The sequence below is a fragment of the Ictidomys tridecemlineatus genome, chromosome 7 (genome assembly GCF_052094955.1).
Source record: "Ictidomys tridecemlineatus isolate mIctTri1 chromosome 7, mIctTri1.hap1, whole genome shotgun sequence".
NCBI lineage: Eukaryota > Metazoa > Chordata > Mammalia > Rodentia > Sciuridae > Ictidomys > Ictidomys tridecemlineatus.
The window spans coordinates 173,358,649-173,369,983 of NC_135483.1; the positions used below are offsets into that span (position 1 = coordinate 173,358,649).

Sequence of the window (11,335 nt, forward strand, 5' to 3'; positions counted from 1 at the left end):
GTTACATTGCATTAAACAGGAAGTAATAAAGAGAACTGAAATGCTTGTTAGTTTTACCATATAGGAATGCTGGTTAACTATTTTTATTTAAATTATTAATAATTCATAATTTTCATTTAATAGTTATCACATATTTCTTGTTCAATGATTCTTATGTATTTTTCCTTTTCTTCCTTTTCTGGTGCTGGGAATGAAACCCAGGGTACCTCCAGACATGCTATATAGCTGCTATGTATTTTCTTTTTGTTTGTGTGATTTGTGAAAAGTGAATATTAAAAATTAAGGATTTACATTCATTCTTTTGTTAAATTTTATTAGGCTGCAAAAATAACAGGCATAAGGAGGTAAAAAGGAATAGAAAGTACAAGATTTGTAAATATGACATACCAGGTGATGGTGACATGATACAGTCGCCCACAGTTTTATTTTCAGCAAGATCTCCTTTTATTTCAGTCTTTTTAAATAATGTTTCAAAATGAAAATGAAGAGGCACATCTGGAAAAATAAAGTACTTTCAGTGAACACCACTCTTTATGACTAGTTAATAGCACATGCATTTAGAAAAATATGCAAAAGTTGAAAAATAAGAACTATCAGAAGTGGCAAAATCCTTTCAAGGTATATTTTAGAAATTATTGATTGGGATAGATTTGTGAACTTCCTAAAATAGTAGGTAAGAAATATAGCATTTATTAGTATTAATAAATATTGCTCATAGGTAATGAAAACAAATGCACCCAAAATGTCTTTAAGAAAATCTATAGCAAAACCTGGCTGACAGAATCAATTCCTTCTCAACCCCATAAATGGTAATTGAAATAATGAGGATTCCAAAAGAGATCATAGTTTTTAGTTACTTGGGAGAACATTGCTATAATTCAGATGTAACCTTTTATGAAAACATCAAACTTCACATTCCCTTAGTCTACTAGTATTGAATGAACATATGTTTACAAAGATTAAAACATACTGATAAACTGTCTTCCTTCAGGGACTTAAGAGAAATTCATTTTATACTTTCACAAAGAGGAGCCAAATAATAAAAAAGATGTGCTTTATGTGTATTAAAGTTTAATTTTTAAAATTAAATTGTAAAAGAATGTAAAAACCATCTTTCAAAGCTATTCATGTTTCTATTATTTAGAGAGACTGTAAACTTTTTCCTGAGAAGCAAATAAAAAATAGTTCATAAAGCAGTTGATGAAAGTTTTGCTACTGAAAGAAGAAAAACTTTCATTTTTAAGAAAACTTGTTATAAATTATGATAGACCCAGGAAGTTTCTGAATTTTAAATGAAGAGAAGGTGTATCTCTTCCTGAAATATAAAAAGATGCAAAAACAACAAAACAATTATTCACAAATGTCATGGAATTTGTCCCAAACGACAGATGACAAAAATGAGAATATATAAATGTTTCCACTTACAATGCTCCTTACATATTTCAGGGTTCTGGTACTTTCCAGTTGCCTAAACATAACTATCTAGAAAGAGAATATCACCTATTCTACCACTGAATTGTGGGAAAACATGATTTAACCTGAGAAGATCCCTAGATTCTACCTATGAACCTTTCTTAGTACTACTTTACATTTCAGTTGTCTTTAACTAGAATAAAAGTTCCCTGATGGATTTATTTGTATTTATGAGTGCAGGGACGAATGAATAACCCTAACTAGTAAATTGGTAAGGAAAGTAATCTTATATTAGTCTGGAATTTTTTATAGACCCGAAGGATATCTTATACTAGCTTTCAAAGTTATTTCAACAGAGAAATGAACTTTCTAATAAAAGAGTAAAGAGCAGTGATTAGGAGCATGGTTCTGGAGAATGACTATCTCAGATGAACTAGTTCCATCATTTGCTAGCTGCATAATGATAGATGCATATTTAAGCTTAATTTTCTCACCTGTAAGATGAAAAGGATGGTAGTATCTATTCTCACAGGGTTGTGAGAATAAAGCAACAAAATGTAATATGCGTAATATACACAGGGCCCAGTGTATGCCAAATGTTAGCTGCATTGCTATTGTTATATTTCTTCCTACTATGAAGGTTTTCTCAAAGATGGACTAAAATAATTCCTGTTGGGAACTTATTTTAAAGAATGGCATAGCTAAAATACCACTTTAATATGGATATAGGGCAGGGAAAATGTGTATAAAGAGCAAATTATAAAAAGTAATGTTTTCAGATTTTAAGCAGATTTTGAAAACTTAAAAGATGGTTATTTTCACAAATTTAAAAGGAAACAAAGCCCAGTTGATAAATTCCCCAATAAAGAGAAGAACCTGAGATAACAAATGTAAGAAATGTTTCCTTTTGGCATGAAATATTTACTTTAGATCCAATATAGACAAAACCAGGGAGGTTCCAGAAAAATTTTAAGAAATGAAAATCTAAAACCACCTTAAGGACACAGAGATATACGTGTATATATATATGTATGTGTATATATATCATAGATTATAGATCTACCCAAGGTTCAAAAGTAGACCTGTGGATGGACAGTTTTCATGCAACTTGAAGAAATTCAATGTAAGTTATAAATGGAGGAATATTATGTTATGATATTATGTAATGAATATTAAGTTATGATAGGGAAAACTCCATTAAAATAGCAAATTAGAAAAATTAGATTAGTACTGAGAAACATTTTAACAACAGCCATATTACCAATAAAATGCTCAAAAATTACCAAAGAAGATTAAAAGCTAGTTATTGACCCAAAGTAAATTGGTTTATATGGAATTTATCAATTTTCACAGGACATTAACTCCTCATGTGACTAGATTAAATTCCTATATGAGAATTGTTTAGTTTTAATGACTAAATAATGGATAAAATTTTATCTTTCCCCATATTTATTAGATTAGATTTTATCATAGGAAATATTCAGAGATACTTACAAAATGTTTATAAGGAGGCTTACCTGATGGTAATGATAGAACAGAATGGAAAGAAGAATCTAACTCTGAAACATGCTCTCTTAATATCTGAGATTTTGAATTATGTTCACAGTTACTCCAAGCTGAAGTTGATTGTAGGCAAGACATTTGTGTAGTGTTTAAAAATGTTTCTTTTGAAGGCAGAGTCTATAAGGAAATAAATAATTGAGAAGATTTTGCTTCAAAACTACATGCTAGATAGTTAACAATTGTAATACAATATCTGAATAACTAACAAAAGAAAGTTGTGCTTAAGTCACCTGGGAGAAAGCTTTAAAATGACATAGAATAAGTGAGAGAAGCAAATGAAGAACCAGCCATTAATCTGGTAAGGTGTGACCAACCCTTTTTCTACTTGTCAAAATGAAAAGCAATGTCCATGAAAATGGGCCTTTCTCCCATCTTATCTCCATAAAGAGAAAAGAATCCACAATTTGCATTTATCTTCACTCATTTAGGTTCTATTTATTTTCTTTCAAACTCTGTAATTGTCTTCTGTAAAAGCCTTAAAAATGTTTTTTTCCTAATTTCAGTATTTACTGTTTCAACTACAAAATGGTTTTCAAAATACCATGGATTTTTAATATTAAACATTCCACAGCTGTGTTACGCTTTATTCTAATAATATATTTATAACTTCTTTTAGTCTCCTGTTATCAAAACATGTTATATTATATATAACAGCTTAATATCTTTCATTCAATCCTAATACTTTTATTATTTGGGGGATTCCAATCATACCAGATGGGCTAGCCAGTTCATTAATGAATAGTAATTATCAAAGAAGATATTTTACTTCTGATTATAACAGGAATATTCATTTATCAAAATTAATAGTGATGTGGACTACAGAACTTTGATAATGTTCTTTATGAGAATATATTCCTGGCTGGCCAAAAGAACTTCAAAAAAAAAAATATATATATATATATATATAAATATATATTCTTAATATTTTTGTAGTTGTATATGAACACAATACTTTTATTTATTCATTTATTTATATTGTGGTGCTGAGGATCAAACCCAGTTTCTCACACATGCTAGACAAGCGCTCTGCCACTGAGCTATAGCCCCAGCCCTAAATATATATATTAATATTGAATTTAATCGTGCTTTTTCTGAACCATTCAAAATGACTACATGGCTTTTCTCTCTTAACCTATTAATGTGGTAAATTGCATTTACGTATTATTAAGTGTCAAACATGGATGGTTTTTCAGGAATTTCAGTAGGGTTTTATCAAGTTAAAGGGTCTACAATGGGGCTCATTGACTTTCTATATTGTTTGTATGTTTTATATTTCATTGATTCTTACATCTTGCTTTCTTTAGGATTAAACAAATATATTTCCCTCCTCTGTTAACCTGTATTTATGAATTCACTATTCACTTTTCTTTTAGTGTTTGCCTAGATATGACAATATGTATTCTTAACCTATTAGTTTCACAGTAGGATATAAATTATTCCTTTTACCATTTCCCTGAAAACATTGGGACATTAGAAATTCATTTGCTCTCCTGTTTGCTTTTGTGTTATCATCATTAGGCATTTTAATTGTACACATCTTTACAACCCCATAATATGTTACCATTATTGTTTTTACCATCAACATGTTTTATGTATTTATCCTTTTTCACTGCTTTTAGCTACTTCCTTCAATTCTCTACTTACTTATTACTTTTGCTATTGTGGATTTGCTATCAGCAAATTTTTTGTTTTTATTTTTCAGAAACATACATTATCACTTTTTAATGATATTTTCACGGTCATAAAATTCTATGTTGGCCTTTTTTCTTTTCTTTGGCAGGTCTTAACTGTTGCCACCATTTCAAGATAATGCCTTTTTTACTCTAGCTGCCTTCTCTGTGTTTTCACTTCATGCTTAAAAGTGTTTCCTTAAAAACACATTTATAAGTAGATGGTTTATAAATTTTATTCTCACAGAGCTGGAAATTCCTAGATCACAGTCTTGGCAAATCCTTTGTCTGGTGAAGGTCTGCTTTTTCATTTCCAGATGGCTATATTCTCTCTGGCATGTCACATGGAAGAAGGGGGGGCAAAGTGCAGCCCATTTTAAAAGTGTATTAATGTCATTCCTGAGGTGTCACTCTCATGATTTAAGGACCTCCCAAAGGTTCTACCTTCAAATACTATCACCCTATTGAAGATTAGGTTTCCAAAAATGTGAATTTGGGGGAAACACATTCAGTAAAGAGCTCTCCACCTGCCCCCTCTCCCAATTCATTTTCCTTTCATGTGAAAAATAATTCCATCCCAACAGTCCTCTGGATATTTTTTTTTTCTTTTGGTACTAGAGATTGAACCAAGGGGCGCTTAACCACTAGCCCATGTGCCTAGGTCTTTTTTGCATTTTATTTAGAGACAAGGTCTTACTGAGTTTCCTGGGACCTCACTAAGTTGCTGAGGCTGGCTTTGAACTCACAATCCTGCTGCCTCAGTCTCGTGACCTCTGGGAATATAGATGTGCATCACTACGCCCAGCCTACTCCTCCAAATCTTAACTCATTTAGCATCAATTGAAAAAGTCTCATCTAAATATTATCAAAATAAAAAATGGGTGAGATTCAAGTTACAGTTTATCCTGATCCAAATTCCTCTCCAGCTGTGAACCTGTGAAAGCAGCAAGTTATGTGCTTCCAAAATTTAACAGTGGGACATTCAGAGAATAGATACTCCTATTCCAAAAGAAAAAAATAGAAAAGTGACATAAGACAGGAAGAAAGGGCTGGGATACAGCTCAGTTGGTAGAGTGCTTGCCTTGCATACACAAAGCCCTGAGTTTGATACCCAGCACCAAAAAAAAAAAAAAAAAGAGAAAGGAATGAGACAGCATCTGTTCAGGTTGCAGGTAACTAAATGAGCTTCCTTTAACTAAAAGAAAAAAGAAGTCCATTCTTAGGAGTTCTGAATAGATGTACCAGATCAATAAGGATATAATAAAGTCATGTCATTACTACCAACGAAGTGAACCTAATTAACACAGAAAACTATACCAAAACAGCAGACTATATTCTTCATGGGACATTCACCTAAATAGACTATATGCTATATAAAACTAATCTCAACAAATCTAAAAGAAATGAAATCATAGAGGATTTTATGAATCACAAAACAATTAAATTAGAAATCAACAATAGGTGTTTGGGAAAATCCCCAAATATTTGGAAATTAAACACAATTCTGAATTCAGGATTAAAGAAGAAATTGTGAAGAAATCATAAATATTTTGAACTGGAAAACATTTCATAGTTTTAGGGGTGATAAAGTACACAAAATGGAAATTAAAGCATTATATGCTTATATTTAAAAAATTTTTCTAAATTTTCACATTAAAAAGACAAAAAAGGCATTAAGCCCAAAGTAAACATTCACATGATACAAGTGGCTAAAATTAAAAGAATTGATAATACTGTGTTTTAGCAAAGATGAGGAAAAACTGGGACTCTCATGTATTGTTCATGGTAATGTAAAATTATACTATTCAAAAACAATGACACAAAGTTGTATACAAGAACATTAATACCAGCTTTATTCATAATAGCCCTTAAAGTAACAACAACCCAGTGTCCAAGAGCAGATGAATTAATTGTGATGTAGTCACACAATGGTTAATCCTCATTCCCCTAATATTCCCTTTTATCTCCACTGGCAATAATTCTAATGTATTTTATCTCCACTTTTTATTTATATGTTTTATTATTGAAGACATTGAAAATATATATATATAAGAGAGAGAGAGATATAATTATTCTGAAAATCTCATTCTGGGTCCATTTGTCTATAATTAAGCCAGTGAAGTTTCAAAATATCTAGTTGAAACTTTGAGGTTAACTTAATTCAAGAGCTTGAACATCACCTACTATTTAAGACATTTTATAACCTAGTAAAAGCTTTAAATTTGTTTCCATGGAAGATTTATGTACTCTCTGATGGTTCTGACAATCTCCTTTTGGGAACATACCTTGTTTTATGCTATCTTTTTAACTGGTTATTTGGCAGAATAGTGTTCTAACAATTTTTTATTTGATTGGGTTTTCTATGAAATTATTTCAATTAAAAATAATAGTTTCATTCCATCTGTAGGTTCAGTATAATTTTTCAGTTTTGGTGATAACTGTTGTATTGTCATCTTCAATCAGTTAGGATTTCAAGGGCAGTTCCATGCTTACCCATTAGAGATCATGTGGTTGTTTTTGTTACTGTTGGTAGCTTTGTTTTCTCTTCAGCAGCTTTTAGATTTTATGTTCTATTCAGAACTTTCATGAGAAAAAATGTGGGCTTTTATTTTAATTCATAATTAATTCAGCAATTAATGGGCCTGTTCAAACTGAAGACTGATTTTTTTTAAGGTTTGGGAAATATTCATGTATAATTTTTCTCTGTACTGGGAAATTTCCACTTCTGAAGTTTAATTCTAGGAAATTTATTTTTAATTTATAAAGGCATATTTTTTTTGCATAAGGAAAAATCATTGAGGACAAAAGACAAACAAGAAAAGTAATAAAAATGAGAAAAGTACATAGTAATAATATAATTTTCCTGTGCTATATGAAAGCACTCCTCAACAAATGAATAAGAAAAATTTAACAATTACACAGCAGAAAAAGGGATAGAGGATATAATCAAATAGTAAACAGTTTTTCAACAGTTCTATATAGGAAGATAATCTGATTAATGTCAACTGAACTATACTTTAACAACATGTTTTGCAACTATTAAACTTTTCTTTAAAAGTTCAAAACTTTAATAAATTTACTGTGTTATAAAGACATATGGAAACAGGCACTTTAATATATTATTGATGGCAATGTAATTTGGCAAAAAAAAAAAACAAATAAGAAAAAAAATGTGTACAAACTCTGTCCTAGCACTTAAGCTTCTGGGACTTTTTCCAACAGATATACTCACAAACATTAAAATGAACTTAACATGATACAGGGAATGTATGAAAACCGCCCCCCCCACACACAAAAAACAACAACAAATTAACCAAAAGAAAGAGGGAAAAACCTCAAATTATTAAAATCCACGATGAAAAAGGATATATCACCACAGATACTGGAATCCATAGGATGATCAGAAATTAGTTTGAAAATTAATACTTAAATAACCTAGAAAATCTTTTAAGACATGGACAAATTCCTAGAGATATATGACCTAACCTAAGGAATAGAAAACTTAAAACAGATCCATTTCAAGTAGCAAAAGTGAAGACGCCATCAAAAGCCTACCAGTGAAGAAAAATGCAAGACCAGATGCATTCTCAGCCAAATTTCCATGACTATTAAGGAAGAACTAATATCAGTCCTGTAATCATGTCACGAAATAGAAAAGGAGTGAGCTCTTCCACACATTCTATAAAGCCAGTATCACCCTCTTACCAAAACCAGACAAAGACACATCAAGGAAAGAAAACTTAAGCAAATATTCTTGATAAACATATATGTAAAAATTCTCAAGATACTGCAAACTGCCTACAAAAACACATTAAAAAGACAGTATACCACCAGTGGATTTCACCCCAGGAATACAAGGCTAGTTCAACATATGGAAATAAATAAATGTGACTCACCACATAAATAGACTTAAAGACAAGGAGTACACAATTATCTCAATAAATGTAGAAAAAGCATTTGACAAAATACAGCATCCATTCATGTTTAAAACATTAGGAAAACCAGAGATAGAAGGCAGATACCTCCATAATTTAAAGGTAATATATGACAAATCTAATGCCAACATATTCTGAAAGGAGAAAAAGCATTTCCTCTAAAAATATGAACAAGACAGGGATGCCCACTTTCCCCACTCCTATTCAACATAGTTCTTGAAACTATAGCCAGAACAGTTAGGCAAGAAAAGAAAAATTAAAGTAATACAAATAGAAAAAGAAGAGCTCAAACTATCTGTTTTTGATGACATGCTCCTATATGTAGAAGACAAAAAAAAAATCAGAAAACTTAAAATTCAGCAAAGGAGCAGGAAGGACACAAAATCAACACCCATTAATCAATTGCATTCCTATACTCCAATGATAAAGGTAAAGGTTGATGAAAAAGAAATTAGGAAAACTCTCCCATTCACAATAGCTTCAAAAAATAATAAAATACTTGGAAATAAGTCTAACAAAAGAGGTGAAGTAACTATAGAACTCTAAAGAAAAAAAATTGAAGAACTTAGAAGAAATTTCTCCCATGTTCTTGGATAGACAGATTAATATTGTTACAATGTCTGTACTACCAAAAGCCCTATACAGATTCAGTGCAGCTCCCATCAAAATTCCAATGTGTTCTTCATGGAAATAGAAAAGGCAAGTCATGAAATTCATTTGGGAAAATAAGACCGAGAATAGTCAAAACAATCCTCAGCAAGAAAAGTGAAGCAGGAGGCATCACATTACAAGACCAAAAAATTACACTACAGAGTTACAGTGACAAAAACAGCATGATATCAGCACCAAACAGGAATGAAGACCAATGGAATAGAATAGAAGACAGGGAGACAAATCCACATAAATACATTTATACTAACGTGCAAAACCAGAGAAAAGACAGCCTTTTTGACAATGATGCTGGAACTTGAAATCCATATGTAATAAAATAAAATTTAACCCGTCTCTCACTATGTACAAAACAACTCAAAGTAGATCAAATTCCTAGGAATTAGACCAGAAACCCTGCATCTGGTAGAAGAAAATGTAGGCCCAACACTCCATGTTGGCTCAGGAACTGATTTCCCTAAGACTCCTAAAATACAAGAAGCAAAATCAATAAATGGAATGGCATCAAATTAAAAAGCTTCACAACAAAGGAAACAACTAGGGAGTGTGAAGAGAGAATGGGAGAAAATCTTTGCCACCTGCTCCCCAGGTAGGATGGTAATATCCAGGATGCAGAGAGAACTCAAAACACACACAAAAAAATAAAGAACCCAATCAATAAATGGCAAAGGAACTAAATGGACACTTCTCAAAAAAATACAAAAGGTTGATAATTATTTGGAAAAAACGTTCAACATCTCTAGCAAGTAGAGGAATGCAAATAAAATAACACTGAGATTTCATCTTACTCCAGTCAGAACAGCAATTTTGAAGAATACAAGTAACAATGTTGATGAAGATATGGGGGAAAAGGTACATTCATATACTAGTGAGATGACAAATTGGTGCAACCACTCTGGAAAGCAGTATGGATATTCCTTAAAAAAAAAAAAGAGGAATGGAATCACCATCTTTACTGGTATATATCTAATGAATTTAAAATCAGAATACTATAGTAATGCAGTATATCAATGTTTATAGCAGCATAATTCTTACTATCTAAGCTGTGGAACCAACTTACATGCCCTTTAACAGATGAACTGAATACACAATGAAGTGTTTATATATGTATACACACACACACAAAATAAAGTATTATATATACACAATGAAGTGTTTATGACATTTGCTGGTAAATTAATGGATATGGAGACTATTGTGCTAAGTGAAATAAGCCAGTTCCCCCCCCACACACACACAAAAAAAACCAAAGTTCAAATATTTTATCTGCTTTATAGAAGCTAATCCACAATAAGGAGTGGGGAGATAAAAAAAAAATAGAAATTCGGTGGAACAGAGGAGAATGAAGGGTAGGGAGTGGGAATGGGAAAGGAAAGCCAGTGGAATGAATCTGACAAATTCCTATGTACATATATGAATGTGCCATGGTGAATCATTACTGTGTATACATCCTCAAGAAATTAATTTAAAAAATAACTATGGGTAAGTGGCAGAAAGATCAGTAGAATAGAGGGAAGAGAGCACGGGACAGGGGCAAAAGGGAAGGAGAGGTACTGGGGAGTGAATTAGAACAAGATATACTCCATGCTTTCATCATTATGTCAAAATGGATTCTACTGTCATGTATAACTAAAAGATCCAATAAAAACTAAAAAGAAATGTAACATTTAAAAAGAAAAACCATAATGAAAGTCTCATATTTCCAGGTTTCAAAACATACCAACAGTAATAAAAAACAGTGTACTACAGGCATCTGAGTAGATACAGAACAATGAAATAGAACTGAGGGCATAAGAAATAAGCCCCAAATTGATTTTGATAGGGGCATCAAGACCATTCATTGGAGAAGAAAAAAATTGTGCTAGGACAATTGGCTGTCCACAATGAGAAAGCAAAGGAATGAATTCCTACCACACACCACACATAAAATAAAAATGAATCCATGACCTAAATTAAAGAGTTAAAACTATAAATATTTTACAAGAAAATGGGGGTAAATCTTTACTATCTTGATATTGTCAATGGAGTCTGATATAACACCAATTATATAGGGGAAAAAAGAAAAAAATAGATGAGTTGGAGTTT

At 31.5% G+C, this 11,335-nt stretch overlaps 2 protein-coding genes across 7 annotated transcripts in view; one reads left to right on the plus strand and one right to left on the minus strand.

Annotated features, from left to right (window-relative positions):
- Rpe (ribulose-5-phosphate-3-epimerase) overlaps nucleotides 1–11,335 on the plus strand; it is an 89,557-nt gene that overhangs the window by 32,685 nt on the left and 45,537 nt on the right. The gene's annotated exons all lie outside the window — the stretch shown is intronic.
- Nucleotides 1–11,335, minus strand: part of Kansl1l (KAT8 regulatory NSL complex subunit 1 like) — a 141,880-nt gene that overhangs the window by 19,198 nt on the left and 111,347 nt on the right. For all 6 annotated transcript variants that reach the window (XM_078017956.1, XM_078017955.1, XM_078017957.1 and 3 more), the window contains 2 exons: nucleotides 2,931–3,093; nucleotides 388–495 (listed from right to left, as the gene is read on the minus strand). In XM_078017956.1, the coding sequence (XP_077874082.1) occupies nucleotides 388–495; nucleotides 2,931–3,093 (271 nt within the window). The remainder of the gene's footprint in view (nucleotides 1–387; nucleotides 496–2,930; nucleotides 3,094–11,335) is intronic.